The sequence below is a fragment of the Pelecanus crispus genome, chromosome Z (assembly GCF_030463565.1).
Source record: "Pelecanus crispus isolate bPelCri1 chromosome Z, bPelCri1.pri, whole genome shotgun sequence".
NCBI lineage: Eukaryota > Metazoa > Chordata > Aves > Pelecaniformes > Pelecanidae > Pelecanus > Pelecanus crispus.
Genome location: NC_134676.1, coordinates 12967526 through 12986599, shown reverse-complemented (window position 1 = coordinate 12986599; position 19074 = coordinate 12967526). Strand labels below are relative to the sequence as shown.

Below are 19074 nucleotides of genomic sequence, written 5' to 3'. Positions count from 1 at the left end.
GGCTGGAAGTTTATGCTGGGGGCTCCTGGGCAGTACTGCTAAGGCCCCATCTCTGCCTTCCTATCCAAAGAACTAACTTAGGAGGGTACAGAAGGAAAGTAAGAAGAATGTATTAACCACGTTGCAACATGAAACTCAAATGGCACAAAATATATCAATAAATTTGGTGTGATAGCTGTTGTATTTATAAGAGTTCAACTATTAGGTAAGTCAACCAACTGTTGCTTTGCTGAAGGCAAGTCTCTCTAGGTGGTAAATTTGTCCTCAGTCCCTCCAGGGTTTATGTCTTTTTTTATTTCTCAAATGGTGAAAGTAATCCCTCTTGCAAACTGAATTTTGCCTGTGGCGACTCTTCTAAGGCATCGACTATGAGCATTGTCCAAAGCTAATTAAATCAAAGAGTATTGATCAAACAGTTGACTTCATGCTTTGGCTTTGTGTTCTCCTTGCTTGAACAAGGAGCTGCCTTGCTTTCCCAATGTCCGCTTATGTATTTAGGAGAAATAGAGAAGGAAAGAAGAAATTGTGCTTCTCTTCTGCAAAAAATGTGAAAATGCTGGGGGGATTGAGGGAAAAAAGTTTGGAGAGGGAGGGTAACTTCTAAACTGGAAGGTTCATTGGGATTTTCAAGGGGCAGGAACATCTGGAGAGCTGACAACATCTTCCTCTGCTGTTTGCCCACACATTTCTGAGGGTCCTTGCCAAAAACTTCCCCACAGTGAGGGGCTTAGTCAGAGTCACTACAAGGAGGGCTTTGTGAAGACAGTGCTGCCCCTTGTCCCCTCTTGCCTTCTGGTGACACAGGCAGCTTAGGCCAGCTCTGTTTTCGGGAACATGTAGTGTCTTGCATGAAAAATGCAGTAACTGCATTAACAAGATGATTCTGCTTGGTCAAATGAAACGCGAGTTTGCAAACAACATGATGAGATGACAAATCTGGTACTGGCTCAGTCCCATCGAGGTGATAAAAGGCTTTGTGTTTTACTGCATGGAGTATACACATTTTATACATGTAAAGGATAAGTGCAAAATCCAGTAGGATACAGCAGATTTAATCAATCTTTTGGAGTTTGATAACCATTTTGTTGGATTTTTAACTACACTATAACTTTTATTAATATCTATATAGTTGTCCTGCCTTAAGTGCCAAGTCTTACGTTCTCTGGTATCCTAGATTTAACAGCTATTCTGTGAAGCATCTCTAGACCCCAGACTTTGACCTAGCACCCGAACTCATAGGTAACCGAAAACAGTCCCACAGCACTTCTCAGAATTTTGTCCCTTCATATTACATAGCGTTTGCTTTTAATATATGTTACCTATGTGTGGGCGCTGTAGTATCTCAGTCATGTTTATGACTTCATCCTGGTCTAATGCATAAAACATATGGTACTTGTATGGCATCCATGTGAGGAGAGTTTATGCGTTGTTTCTGTATGTGTTTCTATATTTGATTGGTGTGAGAGCGGATATCCCAGCCAAAGAAAAATTGTTCATGGAAGAATAAGTGCTACCATATTTCAGAGTAAAGGCTGTAGCAGGCTAATTTTAAGGTTTTGCATATAACAGATGAAGCTGTTAATAGTGTCTCAGCTTCCAGATAGCACCAAATAAAAAGGGGAGGATCAACAGGTGCCTGTGCTGTGGTTTTGGTGTTTTTGTGGTTTTGTTTTTAATACTTCATTTCCAATGCATTGGGGGGGGGGGTGTGTGTCATCATTGTCATGGGAACGGGGCACGATGGTGATTAAGATGGATATGGGTCTTTTGTTTCTGGGGTGCGTGTGGCTGCTGAAGTGTCTGTTATTGTTGTGCTTGGCAGCAATTTGTTGAGGTTATCTGCTGTGTGCGACTTCCATGAGTGTGGCAAATGGAGACCGTATGTTTTGATGCTTCACATCTGAGCAAATGCCAGTAAATAGGATCCACAAATTGGCTTTATCTTTGAGCACAAGGGCCTCTAGGTAGGGTTGGGGGTGGGTATTTCTGTCTAGCAAAAAGTTATTACTGTGATGAATTGCTTTAATTTGGGGGGACAGGAAATAAGAAAGCCTCTTTGCTGCAGAAGATGGATATTTAGTGAGAAGCAAGTGGAAGCTGGAAGTCCCTGGGGCAGTTGTTGCTGTGCTAGCTGTTGGGGTTGGGGATGCCTGTCCTGGCTGGCGGCGAGGACAGTCGTGTGCCTCCTGGTGAATGGCGGCACGTGTCTGAAAAAAGGACCCTGTGCTCTTCTTGGCAAAGCTTCCCAAAGGGCTGTGAAGGAGCAGCCGTGGATCTGAGCCATCACCGCGCTCCAAGGAAATGCCGGTCTTGCGAGGCAGGTGGCAAAGTGCCCACCGATTTTTTTTTTTTTTTTTTTTTTTTTTTTTTTTGAAGGGGTGAGAGGGTCTCAAGATTTTGCTGCCTGAGTTTTTGGATCTGTAAGTCTTAGCCTTAGGGCTGCTCTAGGGTATGGTGGGTTGCAACGTCTGTTTTGGGAAGATTGAAAATAGCACTACATTAAAGTGCCCATGGCAGAGTTGCTTGGCATACACATGTACAGCTAATATTTCTCTGGCGTTGTGTGTGGGCTGTTGAACACCCTTCTGTGTTGCTAGAGGAGCAGAAATGTCCTGCTACAGGGATGTGATCCAGCACCCCGCTTGTCCAACAAAGCAATTCTTGTTGCTAAACAAAAGGCTTTCTTAAGGAATATATAGATGCCCAGAGCCTGAATTTATGCTTCTCTCCATGGGATGAGTCACTGCACTGGTTTTTAATAGAGCCCCTCCGGATTTATGTGGCTGCTGCTCAGATTAAACTCTGATCCAGCGCGTGAAATAAGATTCAGTAGTTGTGCTCTGCTGCTGTCCTGCTACTTGCAGACAGTTGCTGGTTACAGTCTGCTGCAGGCTTTTTCTGTGCAGATAGCAGTTACAAAATGCATTACGGAGCATCCTCCATTTGGGTTATACTGACTGCCTGCACGTGTTGCTACTTGTTATTTTTAAGCAGACATCCAATACCTGCTATCTTGTTGTTTTTTTCAGTTTAATTGAATTCAGTCTTATGTGAGAACGTGCTGACAAGTCCAATCAATACCTTCAGTGAAAGTTTACCAAGAGGAGAAGGAAATTACCTATATGACATGTTATAAGCTAATAATGAAGTAGTTCGGATGACTTGTAATGGGGATTTTTAGTTTCTCCCCCTCTGTCGGGACTCGCATCTTTTTTCCTGCAGTCACTGCCAGGTTCTGCTCTGAAATTCAGAAACATGATTTGTAATGCCTTTGGAGCAAGAGTTGGCGATTCCCTTGGGGAGGGAAGTGAGCTGGAAGAGCTCATGGAAGAGCTGGGGTGCTGTGGGTGGGGCAGGCGATGGAGGAGGGGAGGAAGAGGGAGCTGGTTTGGAGGGAGCAGGAGCAGCGCTGAGCCCTCGGATGCATACCTGCTGGTCTCTGCTGTAAGTAAACCTGCACGTAAAGCAGATGAATGGAAGTCAAAAGGGGAAAGGAAATTTCTTTTCCTGTGATGCTCTTGTCTTTGATTTTTTTTTTTAAGTAGCAAAGGCTTATCTGCCAAATAAACGTGCTCCATAAGAAGCAGGCATGGGCAGAAACTCTTGGAATTAAAATTTGTGAGCCTTGCAGTCTGCTTCTCTGGGCTTTGCATATCTTGTGAGGGTTTGCGAACTTTGTTTTGCTTGACAGCCTGTCTGCATCTACGAGGGAGGGTTTGCCTCTGGCTGGTGTGCCCTTTGCATTAAATTAAGCAACCCCCCCAAGCCCTGTCCTATAAAAGTTGATCTGGAACAGCTGTACGGCTCGTCTGCAGTACAGCAACTATTTTTTTACCTCCTTATTTTTTTACTGCAGCTTTTGTTTTTGTTTTCAGTGTCTTCTCTTGTGTGTCTGTCTTCTATCCCCTCGTGCTATCTCTTATTGTTGAACATTCAAACTCTTGATCTGCACATGGGTGAAAAATTATTATTGCTTTGAACTTACAAATGAAGTAAGTGAATTCCCACATCCACCGCAGGAAAGGAAAATATTCAGTTTGAAATGTAATTTGGAGCCTATAGGAAAATGCATCTGATGAAGTTTGTGCTAATTCTATAGCTTTGGTTTTTTTGGTACCAAAGCACCAGCTCTGTTATCATCAAGAGTATTGCATGTAAGCTCTGTATTTTAATAGTAACTCAGTATGGCTAATTAGTTTGAAGGCTCTTTGAAGAAACCGATGTGCTGACTAAATAAGCTCTTATTTTTCAAAGCAACTAAAGGCACTCTTAATTTACAGAGCAGATAGTTGTAAAGCTGCCTTCGGTTTGCATGCTAGGAGCCAGTGTGAAGCCTGAGTGTGCTTGCAGTCAAGTTTACTCCAACACTGTCTGCTAGGATTGGTGTTAGTGTGTTCGAGGGAGGTTTCTGGGTCTTTGGCACAGTAGCACTGCATAAATTTGTACCACTGGGCTTAATGTGTCCAGGAGGAGGATGTCATGTAGTAAAATGCTCCTGCAGCATTGAAATCAGTGGCAGTATTATCAATCTCTTCACTGTTTGCAGGCAGGTTCAATCCAATAATGAAGAGCAGCTTTGAGTTTCTAACCAGACGACATGGCTAATCCTGTAGCATGTATAAAGCGGCCATAGTTATTAGGAGATTTGTGGCTTTGAAAGTTTGGATTCCCTTAGTGCAGTTTGTTAATGGCAAGGATTTGCACTAAGTGAATAATAGATGAAAGTCATCAAAAGGCTTACAGGGGATTTCTTGTGACGTGGAGCTGGTCTGTCTCATCCCAGGGCTGGAGATTTCTGGGCGGATCCTAAAAATCAAAATTAAAAAGAAAAAGCGGGGGGGAGAGGAGGACGATGATTCCATATTTTCTGTCACTCTGGGAAATCAAGTCGATGGTGTGATGTATTGGGAGCTACAGCCACAGTGCAGAGCAATACGTGCTTAATTGCCCTGGCTCTGTCTTTCTCATGTGCTGGCAGTGCCCCAGCAGTGAGCAGACCCTCCATAAACTCGGGGCTGGCAGGCGGAGGGGAAGGGGTGTGGTGCCCATGGCCATCTTCTCTTTTGCACCATACAAGGTGAGCAGGGCTGGTGCTACACCTCCTCACCTTCCGGCATGGCTTTTCACTGGGGCACATGCTCTGCTTTGCTGCAGGAGTGTTTTTACCTACAAACGCTGGAGGCCACCAGCCCCTGGGGCCACAGCACCAAGCATTTCTGCAAGCTGGGAGGTGCTGGGTAGCAAGACTGATGGGCTCTGTAATTCTGGGTGGTGGGGTAGGATCCTTTCCCCAACATGCCCCTCCTGCGGGACCATGCCACCCTCAGCAGGAGGGTACCCCCATGTTTGTGCCAGGTACTCCTTTCAGCCGGAGCAGTGTGCGGCGATCCGTGCCCTCACCTGCTTCTCTGTTAACAGATTCAGCCCTGAGAGGTTGCTGGGCTGGGGTACGCGTGGTCACCTTTTGGGTGGCAGCATCAATCCCTGCTTGGAGGCTGGGTCAGGGCAAGGGTCTGTGTTTGGGTGGCAGCACCAGTCCCTGATCAGAGGCTGAGTTGGGGCTGCGGGAAGCTTCTTCCTGAGCCAGTGGAGAGGAGAAATCAGTGAATAACCCTCACTGGTGTGATGGAGGTGTGAGGGGTCTCAGGGACATCCGTAGGCAGAAGGGTTGCAAGGTGGTAGCCTGACATGGGATAGAGAGTGAGAGCTTGCAATCTCCATTTTTGTTTTTAATTTAAAAAAAAAAAAATGTATTTTTTAACTCTGCTGTCATGTCCCAAGTTGGATTGCACCTGTGTTACATTTGGCAAGATCTAATGAAGCTGCAACTTTGGGCAAATCCTGACTAATTTTGGCTGCAGCAGCAGCTTGGGGGGGGGGGGGCTGATTTGCTGCTGGGAAAAGCTGGTTATATGACTAGAGGCAGAAGGCAGAGTCCCATCCGCTCTCCTGACTGTTAAAATAATGTTTGCTTTCGGGGCTGCTGCTGGGGGCTGTCCTGCCCACCCGAGGCAGTTTCTGGGGTTGCAGCCTCAGTTGTGGGCTGCCGGAGGGGTGCTCCTATCTTTTGTAGCTGGCGGAGTGGTTACAGCAGGCTGCAAAATCTGTGTTAAATCCAGAAATTTCACTGTGCACAAAATGTTGGTTGGGAAGTTGAAATCATCTGCAAGCACTAATCCATTGGCCCTCTGAGGAGGGCATGTCTGTCTTGTTTGTGTTGTAAAACTGAGTGCAAGTTAGGAAATGTTTATGGTTGCTGCGTGCGAGTTTGTTAATTTTTCTTCCTTTTGGCCTCGTCTAAACTCAGTGTAGTAAAAACAGAAAGTGAGGATGTAATTAGAAGCTGGTTTATAATATGAGCATCCAAGGAAAGAGGCAAACATACTACAGACAGGCACATGTATATCTGGCATTGCCCAACTCCTGCCTTTGCAAACTATTTTCTTGCAGATTCCTGGCTGTAGTTCCTCAATTTACTTGAGTGATGGGGTTTGGGGGTATGTGGTGTTGGTGGGGGTGTCATCCTGGGGGCGGTTGTCACCCAGCCAGGGGTGATGTTCTCTGCCTGGGTTGGTGCCAGCCTTGGCAAGTTGGTAGTTGCTCTTGTTTTGCTGGTGATCTGCCTCTGCCTGGGAATCCTGAGCATCCGTGAGCAAAGTGCTTGAATTCAAAGCAATGCACTTGCCTGGGCAAAAATAACCCCAGCCCTGTCGCCGGGGAGCTCGGATGGGAAATGTTTGTGCTCATGGGGAATTGTAAAACTGAATGAGTATTGGCACGGTTTGCTTGTTTTAGAGAGGGCGAGTCCTTTATTCTGGCCAAATGTCAGGAATATCAAAGATGTATTTAGGCAGTGGGAGAGGAAGGGTTTGGTGTGACTGATGGAAACTGTTGAGCAAGAGAGACGGTGCTTTGTGCGGGGTTATTATGGTTAGAAACCTGTCGCAGCATGCAGAGGAAGCACGGTTCAGCAAGCCCATAGTCAGAGCCGAAAGCAGTTCATCCCTGGGATTTACTGTATGCGCAGCCTGTCATCAGGGCCAAGAACAAAGTAGCGATGTTAAATAGCTAAATAAACCTCCTGTCCCCGCAGGCGATGGTCCTCAAAAGACAAAAATGTCCTTTGCAAGAGTGGTTGCAAGTGAAACGAAGCGCTGATGGCCTCGCTGGGAGGGGCAGGGGGCTGGAGGGTGGGTTGGCTTGGTCTCGTGCAGTCTGTGAGCACAGCGATGGGTGATGGCATCGCACGGGGCATGCCGAGGGCCTCGCCGCAATGAACACACTTGTGGAAAATTCACTCCTTTTTCCTTCTTCCTCGGGCCTCCTGCAGCCTGAAAGTCACAAAAAGTAACGTATGTGGCGGTGCCTTTGTGTGTACAAGTTTAGGCTCTTTTTTTCCTTTATTAAGTTGTTGGTTTTTTTTTTTTAAGTGTTTTATGGCGTAGTCAGATCACACTTTCAGACTTTTCCCCTGCTGCAGCAGACGGTTAGGGTTTCTTTTTTGGTGTTAGCAGAGGGCTGAATTTCTCATCTCAAATACATGTTTATGGCTTTGTGAGCTTCTTGGTCAAATCACAAGACCTGAGGATGCTGAATGACAGGCGTTGCTCCTTGGTAAGGAGGGAGCAGCTGATGAAGTAGCTACCATTTTCAGTATGAGGAAGAATCCTGGAAAACACCCAAAACTGAGAGGTCTTTTGAAGGCAAATAGCCCTTGCTGCTAAAATTGGCCCCTTCAAATGAATCTGAGAGCCGTGAATTTGTTCCTTCCCTATATGCCCCCCCGCAGCAGTTGCGGGGTTATTTGAAGCCTGGCCTCTCTCTGTTAATAGGGCTCCTCTCAGGAGCTCAAGTAAGCTTGCAAAAACATTGGAAATAAGTTTCTTCTACCCCAGCATACCGCTTCCTGCTGTAAAATAGACTTGATTAAATTTTCTGGCTCTCCCTTTCATTGCTCACAGACATCCAAAACCTTCACTTCTCAGTGGAAAGAGGTACTCTGGGAATTCCAACAAATGTTGAAACCTAATGAATGTGGTTTGCCAAAATAATGTTGCAGAGATTTTTTTTTCCTTTTCATTTAAAATATAATTGCAAAACTTTGCTGCTGGAATAAAAGCTCTTTCAGTGGGATGTGTTTCTTCTCCTCCCTTTTGGGCATTTGTGATAATTCCTGCATAGGGGAAAAATAGGAAGTTTTATCCCACAGGAGTGACCTCACCGCCCAGGAATAGCCCGGGCCTGCCGCTAGCACTGCCCTGTGCTGCGGCACTGGTGCTGGCAGGGATATGATTCAGCCCCCATGGGCCCGTAGACCCCCCATTGGGCAGCTTTGGACCAGGAGGTCATCACAGTCATCTGTGGAATTTTTTGTGGCACCCTCCCCAGATGCTGCATCTGTACAAAAAGCCTGGATTATGATGAAGAATATCTCCCATGCTGAACTTCTCATCCAATTTTGAGTACAAACCATTTCTCTCAGGTTAAATCTACTCCCAGCTGTCACTGCTACTTGGTGTGACTGGAAACCAGGGGCAGAATTAAATAAAAGATTTGCAGGGAGGAAGAGGAAGGATGTTAGCTGGATGCTTAGAAAGAAGTTGTTTTAGAGGGGTGATCCTAACAAGATTTGGGCACTCGGGGTGAAGTGGCAGAGGCATTGCACACTGTATATACTTTGTATATGGGTCACACGTGAATGGCTTTTGACCCCTTCCTTGTTTCTTAATGTGAGGCACATGTGCTTTCCAGTTGGGTGATTTATTTCATGTTTTGCAAATGTGAACTTGTTTGGGCTTCGGGGTACAGAGTGAGTATTACACCTCGGAAGGAAGAGTATGGAGAAGGAAAGTCGCTGCCCTGTAAGACTGATGATTTTCAAACAAATAGCACCCAGTGCAAATCAATCTGCAATTAAGTAAAATCTTTGTTTTGACACATTCTGTCAGTTTGAAGGTCAAAGTTCCAGTGCCTCTTCATTCACATTTCTGAGATCTGTTGTCTGATTCAGAAGTATTGTTTTTAAAAAAGCCAAACATCTGAACTAATGATAACAAGCTGCATCTCTGCAATTAACAGTAGCAGTGAAAACACTTTCAGCACTGCTCTGTAACTTACTGCAATGACTGCAAAAAGTAAACAGGAATTTGTTTGTATTCCAGTGTGTGCCCTGGGCATGCTCTGCAAGCAAGTTTTGTCTGGTTGGGTCGTTGTGCTTCTTTTGAAGCAGAAAATCATGCATGGACCTAATAGATGATAGCCCTGGACTTCGTAAACTTCCATCGGATTAATACATTGAGGAATAGTCTCATTAGGGACATGGAGCAATTACCCCATGTCTGCATTAGGCATTAGTCTGCACTATACATTAGTATAGCCCAAGGGGGAGGGTATCTGTAGGATGAAGCTGCTGAGACTTGACCTCCACACTATGGTTATTTTTGGGGTTACTTTGGATTAGCTCTAGTGCAGTCCTATGGACCGAACGCTGATGGTCATTCAGCTGGAACATACGGCACAGCAACCAGAGTGCATTGGGTGTGCTCCTGGCACACATCTGCCACTTGAATTTCATCTGAGAAGAACCTGGTGGGAGTTTGGAGACTGCCCAGGCATGCAAACCAAAGCACAGTAATAGGGAAAATGAGATTTGCTTCAGAACTGTGCTCTTGATTTGTAGTGAAGTGATACACTAGACCCTGTTGACAGCAGCCCTTGATCATGGGAGTGTTGGGAGGCTCCCTGCAGATTGAACATCCCCCTTTATTCCCAGTTTTTGAGCGTTTTTTCCCCTCCATCCATCCTGCAGTAACAAGTAACTGTCCCATGCCTCATTAAAGTCCAGTAAAGCCTTGCTTGAGAGGGGCAGGCAAACCCAAAGCAAGACATTTTGGAAAATATATTTGGTAAAAATGAAGTAAGGGGAAAGTTTCTCCATTGTTGACAGTGGTGGTGTTTGGATATGGTTGTGGATTTAGGGGGATGATTGCACTCATTCACCCCTGTGTTGGAGCTGCATTACCAAGAGGCATGAAGCAACCGACTGTGTGTAGCCTTGCCCCGTCCTTCAGGGGAGGGCACGTCCACCTCCAGGCTCCAAGAGGAGGGTAAGTTGACGCCTTCTTTGGCAAAAGTGTAGAGGAGGCGTAAAACTCAACCTCTCTCCCAAGTCCTCAAGAAGAGAGCAATTGCATGAAGAGCAATTGGGAATGAAGAGCAATTGCACAGGACACCAAAGAAAAAGCTTGTACTTGTATCGCCTAGAGCTTCAAGAGCTTCAGCGTCTTCAGAAGGGCAGGAAATCATCATGGCACGAGAGACCGTATCTGAACAGCCGTAACACAGCATGGATCAAGGAGTAATTGCAGGTGCTAATGCTTAGTTGTAACTTTATAGCATTTTGGCCTGTTGCAGCAAAGGTAGAAAGCTAGTATTTATCATTTTTAAACTGATAACTAGTCATTTTAAATTGCTCAGTTTTCTCCTAACTGGAAATGGTATTTGTATCCAGCTAAATGTCTGTTTGCAGCAGAGCTATGAACTAACAAATCGGAGCATTCAGTGCCGTAATGATTTGACTGGGTTAGACCACTTCTGTTTGTACACTCTGACACTAACCAAGGAACAAACAGAATTTGTCTCCTTAATACCCATTAGGCTGTCTCCAGGACCCAAACCCAAAAAGCACGACGTACTTCTGTCTCTCAGGGCTTTTAGATGCAGTTGTGGGAGTTGCATGTTTAGTAAGATCAGGTCTTTTGTAAAGCTCAAGTCCAAAATCTCTGCAGTCTGAGTGCAACGGTCACTCCTCTGTTCTGCTAGCACAGCCAATAAATCAGCAAATCCCAAAGGGTTTTGTATTGTCCCTTGGGGGCAGATGACTGCAGTTGCATCATCTGTTAGTTTTAGGATGTCTGTCAGAGCTCAGGGAGTTCCCTTGGTGTGGAGAAGCTGTGCAGCTCCTCAAGTCATCCTCTTCAAATGTTTGTTCTGGGAGGGGAAGAAGCTCAGTGTGGCTGTTCACATCCTTCATCCATGTGCTGTGTATTTTGGAGGTCCCTGTTCTGCTTGTCACTCTCCCAAAGTCCTGGACATGCTTCTGAGGTGTTTCTACAATGTACAGCGCAGAAATGTGGTCTTGCGCTGTGCCAGGATAATTGCAATGATCTAGCCTGTCTTCCTTCCACACCTGTGATGGGGATGCGATTCAGCTGGGCTTCGTTGTCTGTGGCGAGGATGCCTAGCCTTTCAATTTTAGAAGCTGGAGGTATGAATGCCATTCAGCCGAAGTCAGACAGTATTTCTGTCTGCACCATGTGTGCAGCTCCTTTCCCTCGGGCTGCGGCTGCACGTGTCTCTCAGCTGTACGTAGGTGGGGACTGCCAGTGGGTGCGGAAGCATGGTCCCCAGGTATCGCCGGCCTCTTCTTCTCCTGTCCCTGCCTCTGTTCTGCTGTGACCAGAGCAGAGTGCTGGGCTGCATTTAAACTCCCCATCTTGAGGTCTGAGTCTTTGAATGTTTGCTTTTGGCTGGGTTAATTTAATTTAAAGCTGGATCGGTTCCCTCATTGGGTTCATTCGTACTGTTGCCCAAATGACTGTGCCAGCACCTGAACAGGATATGGGGTGGGAGGAAAGCTGTGATGTTTTTTGGTATTGCCTGATCCCAGATTTGGGGTGTTTGTGAAACTGTAATACTTAAAGCTGATGGCTTCACCACTCTAGAGCTTGATTAAGTCCATGAGATAAGGCATGTTGTTGGCCCTGTTTTTTTTGTGGAAAGACTTGCCTGGGGTGCTGTGAGGGATCTGTAGCACAGCAAAGGAAAAGGAATTCAGTTCTCCCAAATTCAAAGCCACATCATTGCATCAATAACCAGGTAGAGTGAGGTGTCTCACCAGGCTTTAGTCATGGTCCTGTGTCGCAAACAGAATCTCATCTTCCAGCAAAAGCCGCGAGCAGGTAGTGAGTGCACAAAAACACAGCAGCAGTCGTCCCTCCACTCCCTTTTCACCTTTCCTGAGAGTTCAGGATTTCACGGTGGGCAAAGCGGTCTTGCCCAGGTCCTCCTGTCAGCCTTGCCAGATGTGTGTTTTGCCCAGGGGCTCTTGCAGACTTCAGCGCTGGAGCATTTGTTCCTGTTGGTCTTTAATTCTTGGTGGTTTGGTTTCTTTGATGAACAGTGAAGATCAGACTTTGGCCCATCTGTTTGCTGCTGCCATTCCTTCTTGAAGATGTTGGTGTGATGTTGTGTTGTGTTGTACAGGCTGTACAGGCTGACAGCAGTCAGCCTGCAAGCAGCTGGAGCATCGCTGCAGTGAGTACAAACAGTATGATGCTCAAAGCTACAGGCAGATTTAATCCAGCGGAGGATTTGATCTAAACAGCACCAGACATGCTTGTGTTGGCTTATGAAAGGCCACAGAAATATATCTTGAACTTTAACTTCCAAATTTGTTTTGCCTTCAATATTTCAGTAGGTCTAGTTGCATTCCTTGCTGTAAATTTAATAGTGAAAATACACCGTAGACAAAAAAACCTGGATTTAGAGTTTTGTTCTCCAGAAAGCCACCACTTTGGCTATCCTGAGAAAAACCTGGTATGGCATGGAGAGCCACAGCCTACATGAGACTCAGGGAAGTACTGCTTAACCTTGGCCACAAGCCAAGGGCTGAAGGTTGCTCATCCTCGAAAGGGAGATGGGAGCCCTCTTGCATACCCCAGGCTGTTTGAATGCACTACCTGGGTGTTATTAGTCTCTCAGCTCCGTGACTGACTTTTCCTTTCTGCCTTTCCCCCTGTTTATTAAGGCAGGCAGAGAACATCGTGTCCCTTGAATGTGCCATCGCCCACAGAGCCTGGGGCAGGAAAGGGCTTGTCGGTGACGAGATGCTGGATTGAGCTTGTTCCTGGTGTGCTGTAGCTCTGTGCCCACAACAGTACGTTGAAGTAGCAGCTGGATTTACCAAGCCATCACTTTCAGCTGAGATAAATTGTGGTTGGAGAGCTTAGTGCCCTGGGGAGGCAGAGGAGAGGGCTGGCCTTGCGATGTCCCTGTAGCCCCAAGGAGGTGAAACCTCTTGCAAGCTCGGCTGCAACAAGGTTTGCCTGAGACATTGTAGCTCAGTGTTTTCCTTTCACTGCATGTGTTATTGCAGACTTGAATTCTGCCCGAAGATGCAACAATCTGCGAAAGGTACCCCTTGGTGCTTGCCAAAATCTGTCCTCAGTGGGCTGGGTGTTCTCTCACAGTGAGGGCAGCGAGATGAGGGTTTCATGAGGAGCTATGTGCCCTCCTATCAGTCACTATCTGTTAGTCATTCATTTGCCTGCCTTAACTAAAAAGCAAGTTAGCTCGTTTGCCAGTGTCATGGAGAGACAGTTTGTTAATTTTAGCTTTTAAATTGCCCTTGGGGCTGGAGGTTTCAGTTCTGTGAGGATCCACACTGCCCCTCATCTTTCCAGCCTAAAGATTGAATTTCAAGATGTTTTACCACGCCAGAGTCTTTCAGAGAAGACCATAAAAATCAGCGGTCTGTCTGTCCTGCTAAGGACATTAGAGGTCCCAGGGGGGCTAGGTGGGGGCTCTGAAAGTGGTTGTCTTGGCTGAGGTTTGTTCTCTATGCCCTGGTGAGCTGCACAACAGACTGGGATGTCAGTGATACTCTGTGTGTATCATTTCCAAAGCACTTTCTGATCTATCAGAATGCAAGGTTCTGGAGAAATGCTAAATAGTACTATTAGTGTAAAATAAGCATATTTCTTCAATATTTCTGATCCTAAAGTGGATCCAGATGCTTTCTTATGGCTGCTGGGTCTGCTTTGGTTTTTCTGCAGCTCAATGCAGCCATCTGTATTTGTTCAAGTGAGATGGGATGTGATAGAGAGCTTGTCGCAGCATGCTCTTGTCAAGTCTGTAAACCTTTATGTTTATACACACACACAAACATATATATAAAAATGAAAAAATTACTAGCTTACTCTAAGACACCATTTCCGAGTCTGACACTTCACAGGCATGCCAAGGAACTTGGAATAAACTCAGCAAGTTTATCAGTTTTTATGATCACAGCAATCAGTTCAGCTGTGTAGGGGAGAAATGGGATTTGGCTGCGTAACTCAAAATAGTCTCTGAAAGAAGCGGACGTGTCTGTCCCTTCATAGCTCTGATACAAAAAGAATATTAAATGCTCCCCGATACCAGCCACCAGTTGCATTTTCCAACCTGTGGTTGAGTTTTGCAAGAGGTAACTTTCCAGTGCCATTTCAAGTGTAAAATAATTTTCCCCTGGTTTTTAGGATTATTAACATTTTCATGGTTTCTCTCCTACAGAGGAGAACAAGTCTGCCCCACTGCTTAAGGGTGGCATTTTATACAGGCCAGGGTTTTACCAGAGCTGGTGCCAGGGTGAGATCAAAGCAGCAGGAGCAGCTGGGTGGTCCTTCCTTCTGAGCATGCCAGTGGAAATGTTTTCAAGCCGATGTTTCAGTGATGTTTTAGACCCTACTTGGGAAGATGATGCTGCAGCGTCTTGAGGGGACTCCCACCTGTGCCAAGGGGACTTGACACTACCTTGCAAATACAGAAAGTGTGGATGGGTGTTTTGCTCATAAAATGTTTTGTTTTGGTAACTAATATTAATAGACGTATGATTAGCTGGTAAAATCTCTTGCATTCTTAAAATCAATGGCAATAGGATTTGTTACGTGTCATCATTTGCTGGCACTAGGAGAGCTGCCCAAGATTTCTTAGCTGGTGTACGAGTTCCAGGGCTTTCACTGAATCCTAATCCATCCCCTGCCAACCAAAACAAGGAATAGGAAGTTTTAGAGTCTCAGTTTTCAATAAATTTGGATCAATCAAAGCTTCATTAGGAACATTTTTGCTCCATGCACCTTGTCCATCCAAGCTGAAGATGGTGTTCAAACTAAGCGACATCTTGGAGGTTGCAGCTGATTCCCCGTATCTGTGCTGAGAGCAGCGTATGCTCATCAGCTCTGATCCTGCCCTGCCTGAGACATGGTTGGTGTATTGATTGCTAAAATCTCTGTAAGTGCTCTACAGGGACCAAATCCTCAAAAAAAAAAAAAGGGCTTGTCTGTGTTGCGCACATTAAGCCCCCTGAGAAGTAGGATTTTGGGTCCTGTCTAGCTTTTGCAGTTTTCTGCAGCCTAGAGGCTGTACAATTATGTTTTATTCAATCCATCCTGTAACTCCCTTCTGGCATGGAATGCTCCTGGATTGATAGAAAGTAATTAAAAATCTGAAGGTTCTCACTTGTTTAATACAACCTTTCCTGTCTTTTGTCCAGTGTTGAGAGCTGCTATGCTTCTGTGGGGTTTTTTGACTTCTTATTTAAATGGGGAAGAAATGGGAAAGGAAAAGGAAGCCAGCTAAGTAGGCAGCATGTACTTAGCAGAACTTAAAGGTGGTTCAGGCCCCTTGGTTAACAGCTCTGTCTTGGGAGGGCAACACAGCAAATGATCACGAATTCTTGGTATATTAGTTTCCTATCTTGTCATATGAGTTTGGTGTTATATCAGTGCTGGTTTTCCAACATGGTATGCCTTGTCTTTGGTTCGAAACAAACTCTGAGATAATGATGCTACTTAGTGGATCACTGGTACCAGCTGGATTTACCCTGTCCGGAAATACTTGACATTATCTGGTGTATGCAATCACTTGCTGCCATGCAAAAGCAATTGCTCACTGACCCAGAGAAGACATTACTTTTTTTTTTTTTTTTTTTTGTGGAAACGTATTTTGTGCTTTGAACTGCCGAGAAGTACTCAAGAAGGCATAAACCCATGAGTTACTACGGGCTGCACGCCTGGAACGTGGAGGCCATCTCAACATATGGAGTAAATCAGCCTGGCTCTGCTGACTTCAGTGCAGCTGCATCTATTACTGCTTGCTGTAACCCTGCTCCAGGCTGTAGGGATGGTTGTCTGTGGACAGTGGATAGAAAAAAACCCAACCTTTTTTCTCCCCTTTTCATAGCTTTACACTTTATGAACAGAATAAATGTGCTACAAGTGGAGGTGAAATAGTAAATTACTTTTGCCTCTGTAAAATTACTTTATTTGGACATATGCTAAGTTCCCTCTCATTCCCATTAGTTCCTAAGTCAAGTAGTTGATTAATGCATGCACTTGGTTACTGGCACTCAAAAATACATCAGTGATTATTTCAGAGATAGAGATTGGTGTTTTAAAAAAAAAACCCATATATGTGCACCTGCACAAAAACAAGTCAGGCAGAACTGACTGCATAAAAACAGAGTGGGCAGCACCCATGTAAGCCACAGGACTATGGGGAGAGGAGCTGCTTTTCTGTTTCCATGTGCCAGGAGAAGCAATGCTATCAGGCTTATGTATGATGGATCAGAGTGCAGTGGTATTGCTGCAAGCAAAAGTCATGAATTTTAATCAACTTTACTGGCTGCCTTGAAATTTGAGTTGAAAGATAAATGTGAAAAACAGGCAGCCCATATTGTTTCTGGAACAAAACTGCCCCTTTTCTGTTGATTAAAAGAATTTTTCTTTTAACTTGATAATCAAAAATACTTCCATCTTAGTTCTGGAATTTTTTTTAGGCTAACTCTTCAGGTCCTGCCAGCCCTGGGTGCCTCCCTGAGCCGAGTGTCACCTTGTGGCCACCCAGATGGCTGACCTTGGCTGCAGAGACTTTCCAACCCGTGAGGCTTGTTGGCTGTCTGCTTTCAGCCATTTCGAAAAAGATGGTTTTAGGGCTTTATTTAAGTATTCTTAATGTTAAGGAAAAAAAAAAAAAGACTTGCCTGGTGAAAACTGCTGAGTGGACTGTCCAGGGAGTTGGAGTCCAGTTTATATTCATTGGGGAATTTTGGCACAGCCCATGTACTTGTCCTTCCCCTCTGTTGCTCCAGGGCTGCTTTTAAGGTTATGTAGTTGCTGTATTTGTTTGGGCGTCGGTCTTCCTAATTAAATGTAAGTGATTGGAATGCCAGTGTTGTCTGGGGGGGCATCTAAAGTTTGGGAAGAAGTGCAGTGAAACTACCAGCTCGTGTCCCTGGACAGAAACACACACCCCATGGTGTTATTTCCAGTCACTGCCAGGCTGGTCCAGATTGCTTTGAGTAATTGAGAGTTCTTTCCTCACTCCTTTGCACAGAAGTTTGCTTCAGGGGTTATCATAGCCACTTTTCCTGTTTTGCCGTTGAGTCACCTCTGTGCAGGAATAACTTTGACGGGTTGTATTTAAGGCCAAACAACTTTTAAGAAAGGGAAGGGGAAAATTAGTCTACAAGCACCGGGGAGGAAAAAAAAAGGTGGAAGACTCTTGAGTCGCTCCTCCTCTCTCACCCACAAGTGTTGTGTTATTTTCTCTTAGGATCTTCTGTGGTTCAGTTCCACACCTAGTTTCTCATCTCCTCTGATAGCTGTAGGTTCACCAACTGCTTTGTATTAGTGAAAGGTTCACTGCAGTTGCGGGAGAGGCTTATTTGATGCACTGGGAAATTCTTGCCGCTTTCACTAGTGAGAAAGGGAGCATATTTTTGGGGCCTAAATTAGTGTGAAAGGGCACATACAAACCTGCTAAGTACAAATTCCAGCTTGTTTGTACTCTCAGTTGGTTACACCCTTGGCTCAAAACCCAAATATTTAAAGAATTTGGGTTGAGGTATATCTTTTCCCAAAAGAGGCATGAAGTTAGATTCCCCTTTTGCATCAATGGGTGCAGTTTCTGTAAGGATGCCGAGTATTTGCTTGAAGCAGAAATGTCAATTCCTTCAAGGCATGTCCACAGACTTTGGGAGGGGAGGTGATGCTTTGCTCTGCTACGAGAACCTGGTGGCTGCTCCTTGCACAGCTGAGGTGACTTGGCTCTTGCTTTTACTGGAACACACTTGCTGTAAAGGAAAGCCACGTTATTTCCATGTGCCTTTGCGGGAGCTGAGATGCCTTGTAGTGCCACACTTTGCTCTACTGAGGCCATTGGCGCTATGCCTGCTTACCCCTGTGGCTGATTTTTTTTTTTCCCTTGGGCCTTCAAAGCATGTACATACACTGAAGCAGAAGATTAGTTTCACTAAGGAGGCTCATTTCAGATGCAAATGCTCTACGGGCTGCTGCACAAATGAAGCCTGCCTGATTTTTAATTTTTTTAAACATTTATTTATTTATTTTAATGGCCCACTGGAAACACTCTCTGCTTTGCTTTCCTTGCTCCACCTTTCCATGTTGCTGTGCTGTGGGTCTGGAGGTCGGGGTGGTGGAAACCTGTTTGGTGGCATTTACCAGTTGTCATATTATGGTGCGGTGGGATCAGCCTGGGTGGCTGGTAGGGCTAATGTTACTATTCCTGATATTAGTCCTGGTATTGTTTCCCTCTAATACTGAAGGAAGAGAGCATTTGCCAGTCCCTTGAGGTGTCCTAACACAACCAGGTAGTCAGCTGCCTGAGAAGGTGCATGAGCGTCACGGGGCACAGCGTGTTGGGGTGCCGAGGCGGGATGCGGGCGCTGTAGGGCGAGCAGTCAGTAATCCCCATGCATCCCTTCCCTTGCAGTTACCTGGCCGAGCAGTGCTGGAATGGCGGCTTCATCTACTTGATCATGTTGCGCCGCATCAAGCGCAAAGCCCCTCTTCCTCCCTCCAACGGCAACAACAGCAACAGCTGCGACCCCAAAGCCAAGCCCAGCCCTGAACCTGGCGACAGAGCTGCTCAAAATGGGAAAAGGACCAGGAAATTTGGGGTCATCACCAGAACACCGGGCAGCAAGGACAGCAAAGAAAAGCCGGGCTTGGAGCACGGGAATGGGCACTGCACCCCGATGGAGGTGGAGGTTGCTCAGCCGGAGACCTCTGAAGCAGAAAACAACGGGGAAGAGCAGCTTCAGGGCACCGGGGGACAGTACCGGTGCCGACTGTCAGATGGTGGCGTGCCAGACATTGGAGACCAGTCTGCCCAGGTATGTTTGCACTGGGTTTTTCCAGAGAAGGGAGCAGCAGGTGTGCAAGTAAATTAAGGGAATTTCTCAAGCGGTTTCCCTGGTTTCAGTGCTCTGTCCTGAGGCTGAGCCTCCAGGTGACA

The 19074-nt window shown here is 45.8% G+C and overlaps 1 protein-coding gene across 1 annotated transcript in view; it reads left to right on the top strand.

Moving 5' to 3' along the window:
• PDZD2 (PDZ domain containing 2) overlaps window positions 1-19074 on the top strand; it is a 138565-nt gene that overhangs the window by 53710 nt on the left and 65781 nt on the right. Inside the window, exon 2 of the mRNA XM_075726938.1 lies at window positions 18550-18952. Within this exon, the coding sequence (XP_075583053.1) occupies window positions 18550-18952 (403 nt within the window). The remainder of the gene's footprint in view (window positions 1-18549; window positions 18953-19074) is intronic.